Below are 23452 nucleotides of genomic sequence, written 5' to 3'. Positions count from 1 at the left end.
ACCCCTATACCGGGGGTGTAAAAACACCTGCTCTCCATAACAAGCAGGCAGTTTGTTTAATGGTAGTGCAGTCGAATCTGCCCTTGTGACCACTTCTCAAAAGCAACCACTAGCTCACAACGACCACTCCCAGAGATCCAAGACAAGTTTTCTTCCACATAATTCACTTTTTCATTGCAACCTCCTGCCTACAACAACCACTTTTGGTCGATCTCTTGGGGGGTCGTTTTGGAGTTAGACACGTTCGAGTGGATGGGTGTTGGGCTTGTGGTGTAAGAAAAAGATTTGACCGATATACGATGGTTTATACAATCACTTGCGGGGAAAGGAAGGCATTTTCAACAATGATGTATGATTTCCATTTGCTGCTGTTAAAACTAGGTATAACAATCAACCTTAAACTGCTGCCTGTTTGCAAACAGAAAAATAATCGTTGTTTCAAGTTTGAGTAATTGAGTACTGTGCGTTTGATTATTCAGAACAGAGAAAATATAACAGGAAACTGAATGCTGTCTCCATGCAAGAAGTTAAGACAAACAAGACTGGAAGACATGAAAACTGCTGCCTAACAGTTAACAACACATACTCTTTTGTCTCCTGACAAAAACAATAAAGACAATTGGCAACATATCAATTTTCATTTCTCGTGTATCTAACTGTGCACATATATATATAGAGAATACTACATGGCTTGCTGTGTCGTACCAGATTTACACGAGTTGTTTTTTAAAATATTGAACTGCGAGCGAAAGCGAGCTGTTCACTATTTGAAAAAGCAACGAGTGTAAATCTGGTACGACACAACAAGCCATGTAGTATTCTGTTTATCCTACATACTTTACTTACGTGTATTTTACTGAAAATGTCTTGCAGTCAAGGCAGCTAAATTGAAGACGCTTGTTTTGGAACCTCGATCTTTTCTAAAGCCTCGTGCAATCTATTACGTCAAAGTAAAGAAACGTCACTCTGAACGTGTGGCGTGACGTGTTAGTTCTAAAGATTCATCGAGGGTAATTAGCGAGCGCAATTTTTGTTTCTATAATGACGTTTGTCTCGGTGACTTTAGCATCATAAGCTGTGGAAACACAGGTCCCTGCAAGACTTGCTTGACATGACCTCATTTACATGATATACACACGTGTGCTTTGAACGATTATTATCTCACGGGTGTCTCTCTCAGGTATGTAGGATAAATACCCATTATTTCTTCTTTTCTCTCATCACACTAAAACACACACCAAAATAAAAAATCATAGTTAAAAAAATTACACAAAGAAGTCTGGTTTTAATTTAGGGCAGATACTAGTTATTTTGAGGGTACAAATATACTATTTTCAAACAAATATTGATATTTATTGATGGTTTACATAGATTTCAGGTCTACACTGACACTACCATAGTCACTGCATATCCAAGGAACCTAATAATATAGTGAAAATACCTTATGTTTAAATACACTAATAGTAACTGAACAGGAATGTAGCCAGAAAATAGTTAGTTAGTTAGTTAGTTAGTTAGTTGTTGCTTTTTTGGTCCAGCGGACCATATAGGGCAAATCAGGACCCCAAGCCAGAAAATGCTGCAGATGAAAACCAAGCTCTTCATAACAACTCTCTAAATAATTTTGCCCTTGTTATTTCTTTAATTTCTTGTTATCAGGCTTATGCAGAGACAATAGTTTGTTTTCTTTTTGCTTTATTGCATTTGAGGAATGGAGCAACAAAAAAAGAACATGAGAAACTATGTTTGCCGCACATGGAAAAAAGAGACTGGAACACAACCAACCAACACAAAACAACTCGATGATTCATGACCCATACAACCAAAAGTACCAAATAAGTGACACAACTATCAAATAATTCGGAATCTTCAAATGTGAAAAAAAAAAGAGGCCAAAGTGGAAGAGGGCGGGAGAGTAGGGTTGGTTGTACTTGATCAAATACTTTAAAACCTGGAGACATTCAAAATCAAAGAGACAAACAAACAATATAAAACAGAAAACACATATTGAATAAATTACTAAAACTTCGGAAATTAGCGAGGCATGATGACCTCAAGAGTCTGACATTAAAAACAGGAGATTGTTCACAAAGAAAGGTTAATCAAAGTAAACGGGAGTCACAACTAATGACCTCATTAGTTGGAAATCAAAACAGGGAGGATGTGCATGAACGAACAGAACCTCAAAATCAGCGAGGCACAAACCAAAACTTGGTGGATATGCACAAACAAATGGGACCAACTGTTGGTAAGGCCCCCCCCAAAAAATAGTCTGTTTACGTTAACTCGACCGACCCTATTTTTTTTTGCGCGACCCTAGACTTTTTGGGGGGCATTTGAGGAAAAAAAAAAAAAAAAAAAAAAAAAATCTTTGGTTTTTTTTGCAAAATAACGTAAAAATATGGTTTTTTGGAGAGAAAAAAAGAAGAAAAAATTTTTTAAAAAATCCCGACCTACCGACCCTATTTATTTGGCCTATGTTACCGTAAACAGACCTATTTTTTTGGGGGGCCTAATAAATTATCAGTGAGGCACAACTAATGCCCTAGTTAGCTGAAAACCTCACAATGAGTGGATTGTGCATGTGTAACAAACGGAACCAATTGGGTGTTAATCAAGATATCGGCGAGGTATAACTACCTCGCGTCGTGGTCGCTTGCCGGCTGACAAACCATCACCCTCCGTCTCCGACTCGTGTTTCCTTGTGGTTCCCTGCTGTGGCATTGACGATGGTGTTGATGACGGTGAAGGTGAGGAATGGTGGGAAGTCTGCTGACAGAGAGAACGTGAGTTAGAGACAGAGGGAGGGAGGGAGAGAGAGTGTGTGAGAGAGAGAGAGGTAGAGAGAGAGAGAGAGAGAGAGAGAGAGAGGGAGGGGGGAGAGAGAGAGAGGGGAGGGGGGGGAGAGAGGGAGGGAATGTGAGAGAGTCAGACAGAGACAGACAGAAAGAGAGAGAGAGAATGAGAGAGAGAAACAGAACAAGAAATTCCTCCGAGGTAGGAAAAACACCCCCGTCCTTACCATTCTGACTGCCACCAACTGAGAAGGTATGTCCCTCTATAAGTCCTTGTAGAATCTTAATCCACCAATAACTCCCTAACCGTGTGTTTGACTGGTCCCAATTTTTGTAAGGACCGTCTCAGGAATGTATAGAACCTGTTCACCAAGTTTGGTGACGATCGGTCCGTTCATTCTTGAGATCTATATGCGAACACAAACAAACAAACAAACACATCGACCGAATCCTATACACACCAATAACTCCCTAACCGTGTGTTTGACTGGTCCCAATTTTTGTAAGGACCGTCTCAGGAATGTATAGAACCTGTTCACCAAGTTTGGTGACGATCGGTCCGTTCATTCTTGAGATCTATATGCGAACACAAACAAACAAACAAACACATGGACCGAATCCTATACACACCCCTATACCGGGGGTGTAAAAAGAGGGAGAGGAGGAGAGAGAGTGAGAGAAACAGACAGAAAGTGAGATTGAGAGAGAGTGAAAGACAGAGAGAGAGAGGGAGAGGGAGGGAGGGAGGGAGGGAGGGAGGGAGGGAGTGTGAGAGAGAGTCAGACAGACACAGACAGACAGACAGAAAGAGAGAGAGAGAGAATGAGAGAGAGAAACACAGAAAAAGAGGGAGAGGCTCATACTAAAGGAAGAGAGAGGAGAGAGAGTGAAAGACAGGGAGAGAGTGAAAGGCAGACAGAGAGTTGGAGAGAGAACAACAGACAGAGAGACAGAGAGAGAGAAGGACAAACAGAGAGAAAGGTGGGACTCAAGAATACATACCAAAACTGCATCATACAACAGCTTTATAGCTCAAAGATCTGGTGATTCAGAAGTCAAAATGACATGACAGTACATTTATATATCACGCCACAAACCTTGTTACGATCCATGCTGCGCTTGATGGCTTTCCTCAGCAGCTTGTTGTCTTTCTTCCCGGGTGTCTGTGAAGGCTCCTGAAAAAAGCACACCACATATAGATATATATGTAATTCGCTCTAAACAAATGGGCCCAAGTTCAACATTTTAAGTTCACTTGTGCAAAAATGAAATCAGATGGGCGCAGTGGCGTGGTGGTAAGACATCGGCCTCCTATGCGGAAGGTCGTGAGTTCAAATCCCAGCCGCAGCCGCCTGGTGGGATAAGGATGGAGATTTATCCGATCTCCCAGGTCAACTTATGTGCTGACCTGCTTGTGCTTATCCCCCTTCGTGTGTACACGCAAGCACAAGACCAAAAGCGCACGGAAAAGATCCTGTAATCCATGTCAGAGTTCGGTGGGTTATAGAAACACGATTATACCCAGCATGCTTAAAAAAATAAAGCGGCGTATAGGTGCCTGAATGGCGGGGTAAAAATGGTCATGCACGTAAAAACCTACTCGTGCAAACAAACATGAGTGAACGTGGGAGTTTCAGCCCATGAACGAAGAAGAAGACTATTCTCACCTTGTACGTTGCTTTCTGTTCCTTGGCGGTCACCCTCTTCCCTTCCGTGGGGCTGGTGGGTCCCTCCATCTCCCCCTCCTCCGTCTTCTCTGCCTTGGGAGGGCCGGGAAAGGGGGCGGGAGTGAGGGTGGGGATGGGGGCGGGGTTAGCGGACGATGGGGGATCTTGGGGAGAGGGGGTGCTGCGCTCGCTATTAAAGGACGTCCGTCGCTCCAGGCTGGGTGGCTTGCCTCCCTTCCATACCCGTGGCTGTGAAGAAAAGATCACTTTGGGTCATTTTGGGCAACACATTTTTGTGCATTTTTGCTGTTGTTCTTCTAACTTTTCCCTCATAAGTCCGTTTTTTTTCTTTTTTTTGTGGTCTTTTGTGTTTGTTTGTTCCTGATGAAGCTTACATAAGCTGCTGTTCATGTATCGGTGAGTACAGATATCTTTTGTTTTTTCACTTTGTTGTTTAGATTTTTGTGTGTCTTTTATGTTTTTCACTCATTATATGCATGATGTTAATAGTGAAACCCTACAACCTAACCTTGAATGCAATTTTTTTCTGTTCAATTTTACAACATAATGATCAGGGAAAATGAAGACATGCAATATGCTCAACTTTTCAGGCCTTTAGTTGTTACATTCTTACTTTCGAAAATTCTCATATTTAGGCCTACAAAAAAAATAGGTGTGGTTACGGTAACCCGACCTACCCTATTTTTAGGGGCCGACCCTATAACTTTTTATTACATTTGTCAAAAAAACACCCCAAAAAACAAGAAAACGAGTGCAGAAAACGCAATGAAAGCGAAAGCGCTCGAGTCGCACACTTATTTCCCTCTCAAGTAGGTTTAATTTGTACACATCAGAAAAGAAAAAAAAGAAAAAAAAAAAGTGATTGCCTACCTTCCTACCCTATTTTATTTGGCTATGTTACCTTAACCACACCTATTTTTTTTTGTTTGGCCTTACCAACAGCCAAGTGTAAACAAATTGCACCACCCTTGATACAAAAAAATCAACAACAACCCTACAACACTTACTTTCATTGGAACTATAGTGGACCCCACCTATCAAGACCATGGTTACAATCTGAGAAGATCGGGTCTCAAAAGGTTTTGTTTGTTTGTTTGCTTAACGCCAAGCCGACCACGAAGGGCCATATCAGGACAGTGATGCTTTGACATTTAACGTGCGCCACACACAAGACAGAAGTCGCAGCACAGGTTTCATGTCTCACCCAGTCACATTATTCTGACACCGGACCAACCAGTCCTAGCACTAACCCCATAATGCCAGACGCCAGGCGGAGCAGCCACTAGATTGCCAATTTTAAAGTCTTAGGTATGACCCGGCCGGGGTTCGAACCCACGCCCTCCCGATCACAGGGCGGACGCCTTACCACTAGGCCAACCGTGCCGGTCGGTCTTACACTGGAAGTAGTCTTACACTGGAAGTAGTCTTACACTGGAAGTAGTCTTACACTGGAAGTAGTCTTACACTGGAAGTAGTCTTACACTGGAAGTAAATTTACAGAGCTAATGAACTTAAAATCTGAGAAAACAAGATTCTTGAAAGGGAGGGAGTCATAAATTGTGAGGGTCTTACAATGGGGTTCCACTGTACTATAAATAGCTCACGCTTTGGCAGGGAGACAGCTCCATCAATGCAGAGCAACTGCCTGTGACAAGGGGGACTACTGCGTCACTCACCTTGAGCGGTCCATGCTTGCCCACGTTGACACACTTGACACACTCCCAGGAGCTGGGCAGGTCTTCGTTGATGATGCCGTCCATCTCCACCTTCTCGAAGGTGTCGCGCAGACAGGCGGGGTGGCAGATCTCCCAGCATATCCCACACTCCATCAGGGTGGCGGTGGGGTTGTCCTTTTCCGGTTCGGGGTCGTCTGGGCGCCGTGCTAGCCCGCAGTGCATGCAGACGGCCATATGTGGTAGAATGGGCTGGAATGAGAGAGCAATGGATTTGGGTTGAAAGGAAGGACTTCAATCAATCAATCAATATGAGGCTTATATCGTGCGTATTCCGTGGCTACAGTTCTAAGCGCAGGGATTTTTTTTATATATATTTTTTTTATGCAATTTATATCGCGCACATATTCAAGGCGCAGGGATTCATTTATGCCGTGTGAGATGGAATTTTTTTACACAATACATCACGCATTCACATCGGCCAGCAGATCGCAGCCATTTCGGTGCATATCCTACTTTTCACGGCCTATTATTCCAAGTCACACGGGTATTTTGGTGGACATTTTTATCTATGCCAATACAATTTTGCCAGGAAAGACCCTTTTGTCAATCGTGGGATCTTTAACGTGCACACCCCAATGTAGTGTACACGAAGGGACCTCGGTTTTTCGTCTCATCCGAAAGACTGTGTGAGTCAAGGACTTGTGACTCATAGACACACACACCCACGCAAACACACACACACAAGCATGAATGCGTACACAAACGCAAAAATTTTCCAGCTGCTAATTACTCCCTTTCAACACACTGCTATGTTAAAGATGTGCATTGAACATCTCTTTGCTATAAAATCTGTGTTTCTTTCTTCTTTTTAACTGCCAATTCTTCACAAACTTTGGTGTAAATCTGCAGATGTTACCCTGTTAACCCTGTTACAGAACACTTCAAAAGAAGTTCTATTGTAAATGAGAGTTTCCCTGCAAAGACATCAATCCTCCTAACTTACCGCCATACACTGCCGACTGACACAGGTCTGCTTCATGCGTCCGGGCCCGCCAAACTTGCGCATGTCTTTGCAGAAGGTACACTCCCCGCACTCCGATCGCGTGCAGGGCTCACACTTCTTGCAGCGCGTTCGACGTCGCCGGATGGTGGAGGAGCTACCGGAGGATCCCTTCGGCGCCTTGGGTTTGCTGCTGCCGCCTGTACCGTACCCCTTTAAACGCTGCTTGTGTTTCTGGTGTGGAAAGAAAATATCGATGACCAAATGTTAAGGATACAGTTCTTAGACAAACAGACCTTTCTCTGCACTTTTACTTTGCAACTGATGTTTTATTTATTTCAAAATGTCGTTGTTTATTCCTTCTTTCTTTACTTCTTTCTTCCTGACTTTCCATATCTGAAATTAAATAATCATTATTAATTCATTTATCACTTCATTGTTGGAAGAAATGCTTTGATTTTTAGTTTTTTATTGTGTGTTTTTCTCTCTTGTTTTCAACAGCACTAATTACAATTTCATCCATCATTTCACACAGTAAATTGCAACCGGCCATTGTCAAACTGAAAACAAGTCGCGTAAGGCGAAAATACATTTAGTCAAGCTGTCAAACTCACAGAATGAAACTGAACGCACTGCACTTTGTAACCAAGGCCGTATATACTCGTAGCATCGTCTGTCCACCGCTCCTGGCAATGGCAGTGAAATTGACAAGCCAGAAAAGCGCGGAAGGGGTTACGCTGAGCAGGATAGCACGCTTTTCTGTATCTCTATTCTTTTTAACTTTCTGAGCTTGTTTTTAATCCAAACATATCATATCTATATGTTTTTGTAATCAGGAATAAGATGAAATTGTTTTCAAATCGATTTAGAAAAATTTATTTTATTAAATAATTTTCATATTTTTAATTTTCAGAGCTTGTTTTTAATCCAAATATAACATATTTATGTGTTTTTGGAATCAGAAAATGATGAAGAAGAAGATAAAATTGTTTTTGGATTGTTTAAAAATGAAATAATGTTAATTGCAATTTTCAGATTTTTAATGACCAAACTCGTCAATTAATGTATAAGCCGCCAAGCTGAAATGCAATACCAAAGTCTTCGTCAAAGATAGCTTGCCCAAAATTTCAATCAATTTCATTGAAAAATGAGGGTGTGACAGTGCCACCTCAACTTTTACAAAAAGCCGGATATGACGTCATCAAAGACTTTTATCGAAAAAATGAAAAAAAAATGTCTGGGGATATTATTCCCAGGAACTCTTGTGTAAAGTTTCATGAAGATCGGTCCAGTAGTTTACTCTGAATCGCTCTACACACACACACAGACAGAAATACACACACACACACACACACATACACCACGACCCTCGTCTCGATTCCCCCTCTATGTTAAAACATTTAGTCAAAACTTGACTAAATGTAAACAAGTCGCGTAAGGCGAAATTACTACATATAGTCAAGCTGTGGAACTCACAGAATGAAAGTGAACGCACTGCATTTTTTTCACAATGACCGTAATCTGCCGCTCGCGCAAAACGCAGTGAAACTGACGAGACTGTTTAGCGCGGTGGTGGTTTCGCTGTGCTGCATACAGCAGTCCCTGCAATGTACGGCCCCCGGCGTGAGCGGACACCTGACATGTACGGACACATTTGCTCGGCACGGAGTGTTTTCCTTCTATATTTGCCCCCCCTTAAACGGACACCTGCAAAACGTGGACGCGGACACTCATTTTCGGTCCCAACAGCAGGTCATACCTCCAATGTACGGACAGACCATCGTCAAATTTTCACCACAACAAAATCGTTAACAGAGCAGTCCGGCTCTTGGTACGAAGATCACAGCCGCAATGGCGTGATGACAGTCACTGATAACTTTAGTGCACATGTACCCATCAGGAGGTGGGGTAGTTTTGGTCAGGAGTGAAGAGTACATGCGAAGATGCCAACATGAAACTGCACTGAGCTCTTTATTCTTGTCTGTTGGACGTAAACAACAGAAACCACAGTCGATGAAGGTCCTGAGCGAAAGTGAGTGAAAAACCGGCCACAGTTCTCAGCATCGTGTGTCTGTGTGTAACCTCTTTCATTGACAAGATACTCTTGTTTCCCCTCAGCCTTGACCAGTGAGTTGGTTGCCTAATCTATGAACCCTTCAGTTGTCTTGCCTTGTCAAAAGTTACGACACAGTCAACTGGTTTTGCTCTGAGTGAACAGTGCAGCTGGCCTCAATTAGCTGACACCTCTCTGGCCACAGCCCCCAACAGTACATGGCTGGAGGGAGTGAGAGAGAGGAAGTGGGGGTGGGGGGGGGGTGGAGGGTTAGCTGGCTAAACTCTGTGGGGTGTCCGGTGTCACTGCATGTCAGCAGGAAGAGCATTGTAGAGAAATAGAGAGGTGTACTCTTCCACAAAATTTCCAAGCATCAGTTGTCACGGCTTGGGGTAGGCATTAGTGAGGGAGAGTGGGAGCTGTGTTATGTACAGTGTATTTCCGACTGAAGAGTGAAAAGTCACTGCCATGCCACATGATCGGCATGCAGTCAATAAAGCCAGACAAGAAAAAAATAAATTACATGATTATGACATGCAGCTCTATCTGCTGCTATTTATTCAAACTGGTTTTCAAGCTTATTCTTGCAAAGCATCTGCACACGCTCCTCTAGCTCTGTACTGTGTTTGTGTGGCTGCTTTCGTATGTCAGCGCATGGTGAGTGTGTTCACTGCCTTGAGGATTTATTTTATCTCTTCTTTTCAACACTTTTCAACCAAATCCTTTTTACAAAACGTTTAAAGAACTATTAGGAGTTTATTGTTATTGTTTAGTAGCCACAAGAAGTGATTAGCATAGACTCAATCCTGTTGTTTGTGTGTCTCTGTGCGAGTCGAGTGTATGGCCCGGGGGAGGGGGTGGTGTGGTCACCCCTCCCGTGACCGGACACCTGCAATGTACGGACAGTTTTGCTAGGGCCCAAGGGTGTCCGTTCATGAGAGGGACTGCTGTAGCACGCTTTTCTGTACCTCTCTTTGTTTTAACTTTCTGAGCGTGTTTCTAATCCAAACATATCATATCTATATGATTTTGGAATCAGGAACCGACAAGGAATAAGATGAAATTGTTTTTAAATCGATTTCGGAAATTTGATTTTGATCATAATTTTTATATTTTTATTTTTGAGAGCTTGTTTTTAATCGGAATATAACATATTTATATGTTTTTGGAATCAGAAAATAATAAAAAATAAGATGAACGTAAATTTGGATCGTTTTATAAAAAAGAAAAATTTAATTACAATTTTCAGATTTTTAATAACCAAAGTCATTAATTAATTTTTAAGCCACCAAGCTGAAATGCAATACCGAAGTCCAGCCTTTGTCGAAGATTGCTTGGCCAAAATTTCAATCAATTTCATTGAAAAATTAGGGTGTGACAGTGCCGCCTCAACTTTTACAAAAAGCCGGATATGACGTCATCAAAGACATTTATCGAAAAAATGAAAAAAACGTCCAGGGATATCATACCCAAGAACTCTCATGTCAAATTTCATAAAGATCGGTCCAGTAGTTTGCTCTCAATCGCTCTACACACACACACACACGCACAGACACCACAACCCTCGTCTCGATTCCCCCTCTAAGTTAAAACATTTAGTCAAAACTTGACTAAATGTAAAAAGAGAGAATGATTTTACCTTCGCTGATTCAGGCCATCCTAGCAAGGGTTCTCCTGAACACGCCATCATGTGGCTGTCTCCCTCGTGGTCCTTCAGGGCTTGCTGAAATTAACGAAGTAAAGAGATAAGTATACTCTCCGTCTCACTGTTGACTCTTTACCTTGACATTGAAGAAGCAATACCAAACGAACCAACAAACAAACAGGATCCATCTGTCCTCAACATGCATTCATTCCAATCATCATTCCATCCAGAACCTTGATGCGCAAAGTTTAACAATGTCAGAAAACAAAACAAAACGATCACACACAAATAAACAAAAAACATCCACAAACTATTAACTTGACGTAGGCAAAAAAAGAGGATCAATGAATAATCCTTACCTTCGCTTTTTTTGTATAACTAAATAGTAAACGTAACATAAACCTAACCTTTCTTGTTTTTTTTATTCTTGCACAGACAGTGACACAACAATATTATGAAACAAAACACAAATACCAACAAACAAACAGAAACCCACCTTGACGTCAGCTAACAAAGCCTGCGGGTCCAGCAAATCTTTGGGGACGCCGCGCTTGCCAGGGGGCAAACTGTTGAGTCCCTCCACGTATCTGATAAGCTTGACCAGATCTTCCACCTCCCATCTGGTCAGCACTGTCCCCCTCTTCAGCCTGCTCTCCCCCCCTCCTCCCCCACCCTCCTCCGTCTTCACCCCTCCACCATTCTCCTTTTCCTCCCCAGCGCTTTCGTCCCGGTCCACCAGCGACGAATCGGACGCACATTTCTTCAGCATTTTCTTGGCGTACTCCACCTCCGAGAAAGGCGTTTTCGACCCGGCAGCGTCAATTCTGGTCAGTTCGATGGTGATGGATTTGGACAGTTTGGGGGTCTCCTCCCCCTCCGTTTTCACCTTATTGTCTGAGGACAGGGGGTCGTCAAAGCTTCGGGATGGAGGGCGGGAGTCTGGGTTTCGGGATGGGGGTCGGGAGTCTTCGTCGATGTGCATAGCGTTCGGAGAGTCTGGTCGGTCGTCAGGGTCGTCCTTGATGTCGGGTTTCTGGATGTAGGTTTTGCCCGTCAGGTTGCACAGGTAGCGATCCAGCACGTACCACAGGATCTCGTTGTAGAAAGGGTAGCGGAACTTCTGCGGTACCTGTGGGCAGACACAGACACAGAACTGTTAGCAAGAATGTTAACATATTAAAGGCACAGTGGTTCCTATGACAACAGTTCTGCTTACTATCTCAGTTCTAGTCAGGCTTTTAGTTTACGTGGGATAAGACCGTCCCTCCACTTGCACTCAGCCAAAAGTCAAGATCCTGACTGCTTCCTGCGCACACTCGGAATTGTTTGGTGAATTATATTATTAAAACAAACAAGTATGACAAAATATCCCAATCTTATAATATGATGGGTACTGCAACTTGTGAGGTACCTGTGTGTAACATATGGAAAATTCTCTCAGGTTCAAGGGGTATTAAATGTGGCTTTCACTTTATTTTCACTCACAATGACCGTATGGTACGTGGTGCGGCAGTTAGGCACCACATGGGTCCTGCACCTCCATTTCAGTCAAGAATGTGTGAAGTGAACAAGGAAGAAGAAGAAGACTCACAAAGACCTATTAGACTGGTATGACAAAATATACACAGACATATAATTCCATCTCACACGGCATAAATAAATCCCTGCGCCTTGAATATGTGCGCAATATAAATTGCATAAAAAATTTTAAAAAATTAAAAAAATCTCTGCGCTTAGAACTGTACCCACGGAATACGCGCGATATAAGCCTCATATTGATTGATTGATTGATATAATTATGTCAAGATACTATCTCAACCCAGCAAACTTTAGCACTCCTATCAAGGGCCAGTAACCTATACCATACAAGAAACTATTCATTGATATGAAAGCAGTTACTTCCCTTGGTCTATTCACCAATATCCTTTCCTCAGCTCGCCCTATATATTTCTCTGCTGAAGACCTTATCCTAATAAAGTTTTTCAATGGATCTTCTTCTTCTTCTGCGTTTGTGGGCTGAAACTCCCATGTACACTTGTGGGTTTTTTTTGCACGAGTGGAATTTTACGTGTATGACCGTTTTTTACCCCGCCATTTAGGCAGCCATACGCCGTTTTCGGAGGAAGCATGCTGGGTATTTTCGTGTTTCTATAACCCACCGAACTCTGACATGGATTACAGGATCTTTTTCGTGCGCACTTGGTCTTGTGTGTACACACGGGGGTGTTTGGACACCGAGGAGAGTCTGCACACAAAGTTGACTCTGAGAAATAAATCTCTCGCCGAATGTGGGGACGAACTCACGCTGTCAGCGGCCAACTGGATACAAATCAAGCGCTACCGACTGAGCTACATCCCCGCCCCAATGGATCAAACTTGCTGTTTCTCCTTCCATTGTACACATTCACATTCCTGTTTGCCAAAATGGATGAATTAAATCATGTAGAAAGATGTGTCCACAGTGTAAGCCCATCAACAGAGTATGCCACAACAGACCAACGCACCAAGCATCTACCAAGCATGACAAAGCTATCGCATTTGCCATCTTCAAACCCCTATTTCTTTCCAAGTAAGAATCCTGACTCAGACAGAAACTGGCCACTCTCTCATTCCTACCAGTCTGCAGTCAAACCAAGTTGAAAACACAGTAACTACGTAACATCCGCCAGGCAAACACTGGTCAAATGAAATAGAAGCTGATATGTATGATAGATTACAGATTTACTTTCTGCTATTTTAACATCTTTTTCCAGTGAATATCGGAAATATCCAGATAATGTGATCCCGGATGACTGATCCATACATGAATATCACAAAGATTTCAGGGGTATGAGACCTGCTAACCGACATGAAAAATACACATAACTCACATGTGTTCTGTCCTCCACGTCAGCCACCATGAGCTGGTTGGTGATGTTGAAGCTATGCAGAAAGTTGCCACCGAACACCAGGGAGTCTACTGGGGTGTACACCGCATGGATCCAACCTGATCAACACATAAATAAATTTTTTTTAAATTTAAATACAAATAGATGAATAAATAAATGAATAAATAAAAAAATTTAAATGGAAAATTAACAAATAAAAATAAATACATGAATGAATAAATACAACAATAAATAAATACATGAATGAATAAGTAAATAAATAAATAAATGTATTGTGTGTAAAAAATGTCTGTTTGTCTGTCTGTCTGTAAAAAATTCCATTTCAAACGGCAGAAATTAATATGTAAGCGCCTAGGGCTATATCTAGATTAGGCGCATAAAAATGATCACAATAATAATAATAAGAAGAAGAACAAGTGAAAAAAAGAGTATAAGTGAAGAACTATTTGTCAGTACATGTATCTCTAAAAACGTAAGATGCGGACACAAAATTGTCTCGCAATGCTTCTGTGTCTTGTCTTCTAATTTCTGTACAAGACACATTCATTAGTTATGTTAATTCTAGTTATTGTAAAGCGCATTGAGCATATACATGATTATGCGCTATAGCAAATGTCCATTATTATTATTATTATTACACCCCCGGTATAGGGGTGTGTATAGGTTTCGCTCGATGTGTTTGTGTGTTTGTGTGTTTGTGTTCGCATACAGATCTCAAGAATGAACGGACCAATCGTCACCAAACTTGGTGAACAGGTTCTATACATTCCTGAGACGGTCCTTACAAAAATTGGGACCAGTCAAACACACGGTTAGGGAGGATTAAGATTCTACAAGGACTTATAGAGAAACATATTCATGGTCAAAGGGAAATAACCTTCTCAGTTGGTGGCAGTGAGAATGGGTGCAGTGAGAATGGTTATTTCCCTTTGACCAACGGGGGTGTTTTTCCTACCTCGAAGGAATTTCTTGTTATTATTATTCTCAGGTGTTTTCCTAACACAACACTCCTCCAAAATGCTTCAAGAAAAGGCACTGCACATGGAAAATGCTCATGTCACTACCACTATTGAGATAACTATAATCAGGGTCCCCACTGGTTTTTAGAAACAAAATTCCATGACTTTTCCATGACTTTCCATGAGCCCAGTAACATTTTTCATGACTAGATCCACAGGTCGCCATTTCCGAACACGCAAACTTTTTACGTCTTGTCACTGCCAGTTTTGACACTGGCTTGCTTTGCACTGACTTTGAGTCAGTTTCTACGCAGTGTCTCTTCGACAAGCAAGTCAAGCATTTGCTACGCAGTCAGATTATCGGTAATGTTTGCTGGTCCTGTCATTTCAGCTGTGACTGGACCAGCCACTGTTTGTATCCATCTGCACTTTCGTAAATTCCGTTTCGTAACCGTCACTGTGACTTGACGAACTGAATGGCTGGGCGACGAAAATAGCCGCTGGCGTGCTAAAGGTTTGTTTTTTTTCTTTCTTATTTTTGTTAAATTCCATGACTTTCCAGGTTTTCCATGACCTGTACGAACCCTGTATAATAGTACAGAAGTCATATACTAGGTTTTCTGTAATACACCACTTAACGAAAGATAGAGCACATTACAGTAAAAAAACTGACAAAGATGACCCAAAACAAACCAAATGGAATGATGAAAGGGAATCCAACCTTGGGACACATCCTCCAACATCATGTCATCAATAAGTTAATGAATTAATCAGACATGCAACCCTTTATTCAAATGAATAGTACCAACCAGAAGGAATGATGAAGGTGTATCCAGCCTTGAGACGAATCATCTGACACTGTTCCATGTGGTCAATAAGTTAATGAATTAATCATTCAGTTAAACCTGTCATTAAGATGAATAATACCAGAAGGAATGATGAAGGTGTATCCAGCTTTGAGACGAACCATCTGACACTGTTCCATGTGGTCAATAAGTTAATGAATTAATCATTCAGTTAAACCTGTCATTAAGATGAATAATACCAACCAGAAGGAATGATGAAGGTGTATCCAGCCTTGAGACGAATCATCTGACACTGGTCCATGTGGTCGGCCAGAAAATAGTCGCCTTGTTTGGCTGACAACACCCAGTTGACGTATCGCTCTACGTTGTCTCTGGTTGGTGGGATCAGCCAAAACACCTATTGTAGAAAAACACATGGCAGACAGTTAAAATCCCACAGCCTAATAAACCTTATTACAAAAGCAGGTGCTTAGACATGTCCACACACAAACACACACACTTGCACACACATGCAAACTCACATATAAACAGACACCCAATGGTCTCAACTGAAGCAAAATCCTGCAAACTCACCTTTTCACCATGCAGAATGTGGTACCATACTGAAGTTCCTCCAAAGTCTATGTGAAAGTCTGTATAGCACCCAGCCACACTCATCAAACAGTACCTGCACAAACAACCCCAAGTTTTCAAAATTGTACATGTATTATACATCAACATGTATCAGTTTGAAGAAGTAAACTTCAAATATAAGAAGTAAAGCTTCCCTTTGAAAGAAAGGGGCAGAGGTAGGTGTGTGTGTGTGTGTGTGTGTGTGTGTGTGTGTGTGTGTGTGTGTGTGTGTGTGTGTGTGTGAGTGAGTGTGAGTGAGTGTGTGTGTGTGTGTGTGTGTGTGTGTGTGTGTGTGTGTGTGAGTGTGTGTGTGAGTGTGTGTGTGTGTGTGTGAGTGTGTTTGTGTGTGTGTGTGTGTGTGTGTGTGTGTGTGTGTGTGTGTGTGTGTGTGGAGGGGGGTCTGGGGAGTCAGAGGGATAGAAAAGGGAGAGAACAATAAGTCAAGAGAGTGAGAGCGACGCAAAAAGAAAGAATAACACCAAGAACAAAACAGAAGAATGTGTGAGTGTATTAGTGGAGGGAAGATGATGCATCATTATAAATTATCATTAATTTTTATCATGTAATTTAAAAAAAAGTGGATTATCCTGTCATTTCACTATAGCTGAAATTCCAGGCCGGCTGAAATTCCAGGCCGGCTGAAACACACATGCTCCCATCCCCTTTCACTGTACAGTATCAATGTTTCAACACAATCACACTGCTGTGAAAAAGATGGCCACTCACTTTTGCACCTTGGGGTACTTCATCTTGTCGATGATGTTGGTGGCCTCTGTCTGACAATCCTTCAGGTGTCGTGGCCACACTCGGTCAACCCAGTCAATTTGTCGCACCTGCAATGGAGAAAGTCCAAAAGTCAGGACATCTCAAGTCAACTCCATTACAGAGAATGACAAGACAAAACAGAGAGATGACGCACAGTACAAATAACACTAACAGCAGAAAGAAGTACAGAATTGACCAGGTATGAAAACTGTGAAACAGAATGAAAGAGATGCAGGAAGAAACAAAGATATGCGTGAAATGTTACTGTTAGATGCCATTTTTGGCTCACGTAAGTGTAGCCTATGCGATGCTAACTTTTGTCTGTGCGTGCGTGCGTGCGTGCGTGCGTGCGTGCGTGCGTGCGTGCGTATGTATGTATGTATGTCTGTGGTAGAAACTTTAACATTTCAAGATGTCACAACATTTGAAGACGTCACATTATGACGTAAGAGGGTTAGACGTCACGCGAAGGAATTACTGAAAGTCTCGGTCATTGTTATTTTGAGCGGGCCGAGACTAGTTTTTTCTTCGAAATCGGCCATTCAGATCTAGATCTAGTGTCTCGCTTTCTTGCACAGTGTCACCTATGCTTACTGTGTGTGTGTGTGTGTGTATGTGTGACAGAGTGATTGAGTTTGTGTTACTGTTTGTCGATTTCTTATGTGAGCCTTGAAGGCTTCGCCTCTTGTTTTTTGAACACCCAGGAACTAAACAACACAAATACAGAAACACACAGAGACACAGGCAAGTATACACATACAGAGACCACAAACGCACGATCGTACATGCATCCGCACACATGCAAACCACAACCAGAAACGCCTACAGTCTAGACTAAATTCTGCACATTAGCACAAACACAAACAAGAGCCCCAAAAGTTCCAAAACCAGTTCAATTCTATCCACAACAACCAAAATCCTCAGCAACTGATGCGACAAAACCTACCAAAGTGGGGGACTCGACGTAGTTCTCCAAGCGGGTGTGGCTGAACTCGAGGCTGATGACGTTGAGGAGCCGATCCCTCTCAGGGTTGAGGTAGTACCGCACCCACTCCTTCATGGACATTTCCATCCCCTTCTGCGTGTTCACGTCCATCACATCCAGCATGCGTCGGCTCCCTGGTGGACCAATCAGAAAATTTCATTTCAATTCAATTTAATACAACGTTATTAGATAATTGTGGAATGTTGAGAAATGTGTCTTTGAAAGGCACAAAACACGACTTTATTAGAACCTTGTGTCATGCACTAGAAATATGCCCTGGCTTGAGAAACTTCTTCTTCGTTCATGGGCTGAAACTCTCACGTTCACTCATGTTTTTGCACAAGTGGGTATTTACGTGTATGACCGTTTGGCGGGGTTAAAACGGTCATACACGTTTGTTTGTTTGTTTGTTTGCTTAACGCCCAGCCGACCACGAAGGGCCATATCAGGGCGGTGATGCTTTGACATATAACGTGCGCCACACATAAGACAGAAGTCGCAGCACAGGCTTCATGTCTCACCCAGTCACATTATTCTGACACCGGACCAACCAGTCCTAGCACTAACCCCATAATGCCAGACGCCAGGCGGAGCAGCCACTAGATTGCCAATTTTAAAGTCTTAGGTATGACCCGGCCGGGGTTCGAACCCACGACCTCCCGATCACGGGGCGGACGCCTTACCACTAGGCCAACCGTGCCGGTTAGGTCATACACGTAAAAACCCACTTGTTTGGTGGACTGGCAGAGTTGCACTTTTAACATCCTTGATATATTTTAAGACTCCCACCCATCCCCATTTCAGACATCATTTATTTCATTTTTCATTTTTTCATTTCATTTTCATTTTCATTTTTCAGTTTTTCATTTTTCCTTTTCATTACTTTATTGTCCCATCGCTGGGAAATTCGGGTCGCTTCCTCCCAGTGGAAAGCTAGCAGCAACGGAGTCGCGCTACCCAGGTGTCTGCGTGTTTAGGTGTATTCAGCCACCTGCACTTATGGCAGAATGACCAAGGTCTTTTACGTGCCATTGTGATGACACGGGGGTGGGACATGGCTTCCGTCTCTGGGTCTGCACATAAAGTTGACCCGTGTCCGTCCCGGCCCGAATTCGAACCTGCAACCTTTCGATCACAAGTCCAGTGCTCTACCAACTGAGCTACTGATCTTCGGTATATAATATAGCATCTGTAAATGTACCTCTTTTACTTTTATATGACTCCATCTCCAGTTAGGACCCCCCCCCCCCCCAAAAAAAAAAAAAAGTCCCACAAAAAATCACACAGGCAAGTGAACATACAACAAATATTTGTAATACTAATAGTGACAAAAACGGAATACTTACCAACACATTGTTTCACATCGTTCACTTGAAAGTTTTCACTGGGTACTCTGCACAATTAACAGAACTTCATTAACAACCTGATGAAAAGCTGCGCTAACAACACTGATGGCATCCTGAACTCGGGTCAAAATGAGTTCGGCTCATTCTCTCCCTGACAGGATGCCTTGAGTTTCCTTGTCTGGCAAGGAAACCGATTTTTTGGACATATTTAGAGCTTTTTGTAATGTATTATTGATATAAGCAGATTCGCGATCGTCAATAATGATTTTTCATGGTGTTTTGTAATTTTTAAATTACAAAGGAATTGATATGTAAGACAGTTTCAAGCGAGCTATTTTTCGCGGCTGTATTTGCTGTGCAAACAACTCTAAATATGGCAAAAGTGTCACGTGATAATCAACTGTTTGGTTTCGGCGCTAACTGGAGCAGACGATTTTTTCTGTAACCAGTTGACAGTGATGAAACCATATATTACGGTCTCCTTCCGGCAGCAGTCCCAAAATTTCGACTTGTTTTGACCTTAGAACGATGTCTTTATCATAACTGTGAAGAACAGAATGGAGATCACTGTCGAAGTCGGCCAATCTGCAATCATTTTCGTCTCGCGAACACTGATCTCAAATTTAGATCAGTGCTTGCGAAAACCATATGGGAGATAACTCTGTATTTTTGTTTTGATAGATTTGCGTAGGACTGTAGCGTCCGGTCAGGGAGAGAATGAGCCGAACTCATTTTGACCTGAGTTCAGGATGCACTGATGGCACCATATCAAAGGCAAATATTTCACGTATCACAAATATATATACACATACATGGGTGATAGTGGTGCTTTCACTGCTTACCATTGTAACAAATACTTTCACTGCCTAACAGTACTTATACAGAACAACAGCTCAGAATGAGCAGGAGGGCACTGGGGTCAAAATATTTCAGTGTGAAAATCTAAAGGACATATTACAATTACACATTAACATGCTTCCAATTGAAACTTCGAGGTCTTCATCGGGGATTGACGCCCGACCAAAGGTAATTGAAGCCCGACGGAGCGAAGCGACGGAGGGCTTCAATTAGACTTTGGGAGGGCGTCAATCCACGATGAAGACCGAGAAGTTTCAAATGGAAGCATGTTAATGTTATTGTAATTCAATCTGACGACGATCTCTTTCCTGCTTTCATGCGATGGTAAACAGAAAGAATTGGTTCTGTTCTGTTCACACACTACTTTCAGTCCACCTACCTGCAAGGGTCAAGTCCCAAGAAATATGTCTCTGTATTCCTATCGTATCACTCTCCTCCTGTTTTGTTTTCTTTCACATACATTTCCCATCTTTTTTGACGGGTTTCTGGACAGCAAACTCAAAACAAATTCTTTTCATCACAAAAGCGATCTTTGGAATTGACTGACGTAGTCCGAAAGAATTCATGCATCAACTTACGTCACGTATTCGACGTCATCACTTCGCATACCTTATGGTCTCGGTATTTCGTTGGTACTTCATATTTCCTACTTGTAAAATGACCCTCAAAGATAACCGAGACTAGTTGAGGTTGTATCAATGCGCCTCACCAGCAGGTTGATAATGGATTTTTTAGCGAGTGGCTATCGACAATTAGTCACCTGTAATTTTTAATGAGTTGGGGCATTCTGACCAATCACAGGATCTGTTTCATTAAAACGCAAACTTGATTGAATTACAATATTGAGTAATAAAAAAAAACCTAAAAGAACACATTAAGACTCATCTTTTGAGGGTCACTCCATTTTGAAGCGAAATCTAGGACATCAAAAGCCAAACAAAGTTTGAAAAGACATCGAAACATGAATAATGGCGTCACGTAAACATTCAGCTACTTCTTCTGCATGTCTCCCGAGGAATGGACATAGAATTTTGAGAAAGAAGTTTGTCTCTGTGACTTCAACATATCCAGGGGTGTGCAAATCCACTAACACGTGACCCGGGGGGAGTTAAAAATTGGCCGGGTTAGCTGAGGTCTTTGAGTAGCATTCCCGTAAAAATTTCACAAACAAAACTCAAGATAGAGCTTCAAATGCCAACTCCTTACTAAAATGAATGGCCAAAATACATTTCCCCTTGTTTTTGGCTCACGTAAGTGTAGCCTATGCGATCGTAACTTTGTCTGTCTGTGCGTGCGTGCGTATGTGCGTATGTGCGTGCGTGCGTGCGTGCGTGTGTATGTCTGTGATAGAAACTTTAACATTTCCGAGTCTATGGATTACGTCAGTCTCGGTCAAAAGTGTTCGACGTGTGTGATAGAAACTATTTGAAGACGTCACATTATGACGTAAGAGGGTTAGACGTCACGCAAAGGAATTACTGAAAGTCTCGGTCATTGTTATTGTGAGCGGGCCGAGACTACTTGGCAGATCCAGGGTCTCGCTTTCTTGCACAGTTTCACCTATGCTTACTGTGTGTGTGTGTGTGTGTGTGTGTGTGTGTGTGTGTGTGTGTGTGTGTGTGTGTGTGTGTGTGTGTGTGTGTGTGTGTGTGTATGTGTGACGGAGTGATTGAGTTTGTGTTACTGTTTGTCGATTTCTTACGTGAGCCTTGAAGGCTTCGCCTCTTGTTCATAATGAAAACAAAGCCCAAACCGAAGCCCAAACAGTAAGTACTGTTTCTAAGGCGCTTTTTCTGAAGTATTGATCGTGTTTGAAAATGTCGTCTGCTTCAACGATGTGAGTTACATCCCTTAGTTTAGTTTTACATTTTGACCAATGAGAAAGCGCTCCCTAATTTGTTTCGGGCCACTGAAAAACAACCATGGCGTTGTTTATAATCCAATGTTTCTGTGTGTGAAACTTCAAAGACAAAATAAGAAAAGTTGGAGTGGGTTACCTATTTTTTTCCCGGGTGAGCTGGAAATGAGATTCTACTAACCCGTGGGTGAGTTGTTTATTTTTAAATTTGCACACCCCTGATATCAGCTTTAGAAATGAAGGGCAAGGTCACACCACCAGGCTGTGCATGTATCGGTGCGGTATATCGTTAAAGATGCTGAACTTGCTGGGTGTGCTGACCTCATTCCCAGGCCTGTCTTGTCGTAGATAACAATGGGATTCTGCAGCCCGTTCTCCTGTATGAACTTCATGTTGAAGTCTGGAGGAAGAAAGCGTGGAATTTCGTTACATTACAAATACAACCTAAAATTTAATTTGTGAATGTGAGGTCATAGAAAATATGTGTTTTGTGCGTGGGTAAGGTGGATGGGTGGTGCGATAACAATGGGATTCTGCAGCCCGTTCTCCTGTATGAACTTCATGTTGAAGTCTGGAGGAAGAAAGCGTGGAATTTCGTTACATTACAAATACAACCTAAAATTTAATTTGTGAATGTGAGGTCATAAAAAATATGTGTTTTGTGCGTGGGTAAGGTGGATGGGTGGTGCGATTTCGGGATGGAATGCATTAGGATAAGAAAATCGGAACGACATCATACCCAACCTGTATTCTTACACAACCCTCACCTCCCAACCAGTCATACCCCTCGCTCCAAACCCCACCCCACCCCCTCCCCCTATTTCTACAGCAATTCACTAGTCCTCCGAATCCCCTGGAAAAGAGCACACACACTTTTCAATTTCCTTACTGCACTCCGCTTACCTCCCCCCTCACTCATGTAAACACAGAGCATAGCATTTTACCTTCAGCATAAAGTCTGAAAAAGCCACCTTCAAATACATGTAATATCGAAGGCACTCTCCCCCTTGACTGCTCTTTCTTACTCTAAATCCCCTCACTATTATCCTCATGCCCTTCACATCGTTTCCCCTTCCATTTCCTTCCCTCTCTCCCCTCCCCATACTCTTCAACCCCCCCCCCTGTATCCCCCCCCCCCCCCAACCTGGTCAAAAGGACCCCGCATCACCCCTCCACCCTACCCCCCCATTCAACCACCCTCTCCTCACCATGGCCTTTCATCTCCTGCACAAAGTCCCCAGTGAAATTGTTCCTGAGCAGTTTCTCCTCGATGTTGTAGTTCCTCTTGCCGTCAATGTCGTCCTCGTCAATGTCCATGTCCGTGTAGTGCTTACGCTCCTTGGCGCGCTGAAACACACAGAGAAATACAACGATGAAACACACAGAGAAATACAACGGTGAAACACACAGAGAAATACAACGGTGAAACACACAGAGAAATACAACAGTGAAACACACAGAGAAATACAACGGTGAAACACAGAGAGAAATACAACGGTGAAACACACAGAGAAATAC

At 42.4% G+C, this 23452-nt stretch overlaps 1 protein-coding gene across 1 annotated transcript in view; it reads right to left on the bottom strand.

Annotated features, from left to right (window-relative positions):
• Positions 1–23452, bottom strand: part of LOC138977097 (lysine-specific demethylase 2B-like) — a 60894-nt gene that overhangs the window by 16476 nt on the left and 20966 nt on the right. Inside the window, exons 2-16 of the mRNA XM_070350007.1 lie at positions 23143–23281; positions 22256–22334; positions 19219–19265; positions 17834–18006; positions 16849–16955; positions 16084–16177; positions 15754–15907; positions 13728–13843; positions 11354–11986; positions 10852–10935; positions 7163–7393; positions 6160–6408; positions 4463–4711; positions 3893–3970; positions 2612–2769 (exon numbers count right to left, since the gene is read on the bottom strand). Coding sequence (XP_070206108.1) covers positions 2612–2769; positions 3893–3970; positions 4463–4711; positions 6160–6408; positions 7163–7393; positions 10852–10935; positions 11354–11986; positions 13728–13843; positions 15754–15907; positions 16084–16177; positions 16849–16955; positions 17834–18006; positions 19219–19265; positions 22256–22334; positions 23143–23281 — 2591 coding nt within the window. The remainder of the gene's footprint in view (positions 1–2611; positions 2770–3892; positions 3971–4462; positions 4712–6159; positions 6409–7162; positions 7394–10851; positions 10936–11353; positions 11987–13727; positions 13844–15753; positions 15908–16083; positions 16178–16848; positions 16956–17833; positions 18007–19218; positions 19266–22255; positions 22335–23142; positions 23282–23452) is intronic.

The sequence above is a fragment of the Littorina saxatilis genome, linkage group LG9, assembly GCF_037325665.1.
Source record: "Littorina saxatilis isolate snail1 linkage group LG9, US_GU_Lsax_2.0, whole genome shotgun sequence".
Classification (NCBI taxonomy): Eukaryota; Metazoa; Mollusca; class Gastropoda; order Littorinimorpha; family Littorinidae; genus Littorina; species Littorina saxatilis.
This window is presented reverse-complemented; position numbering and strand designations above follow the sequence as displayed.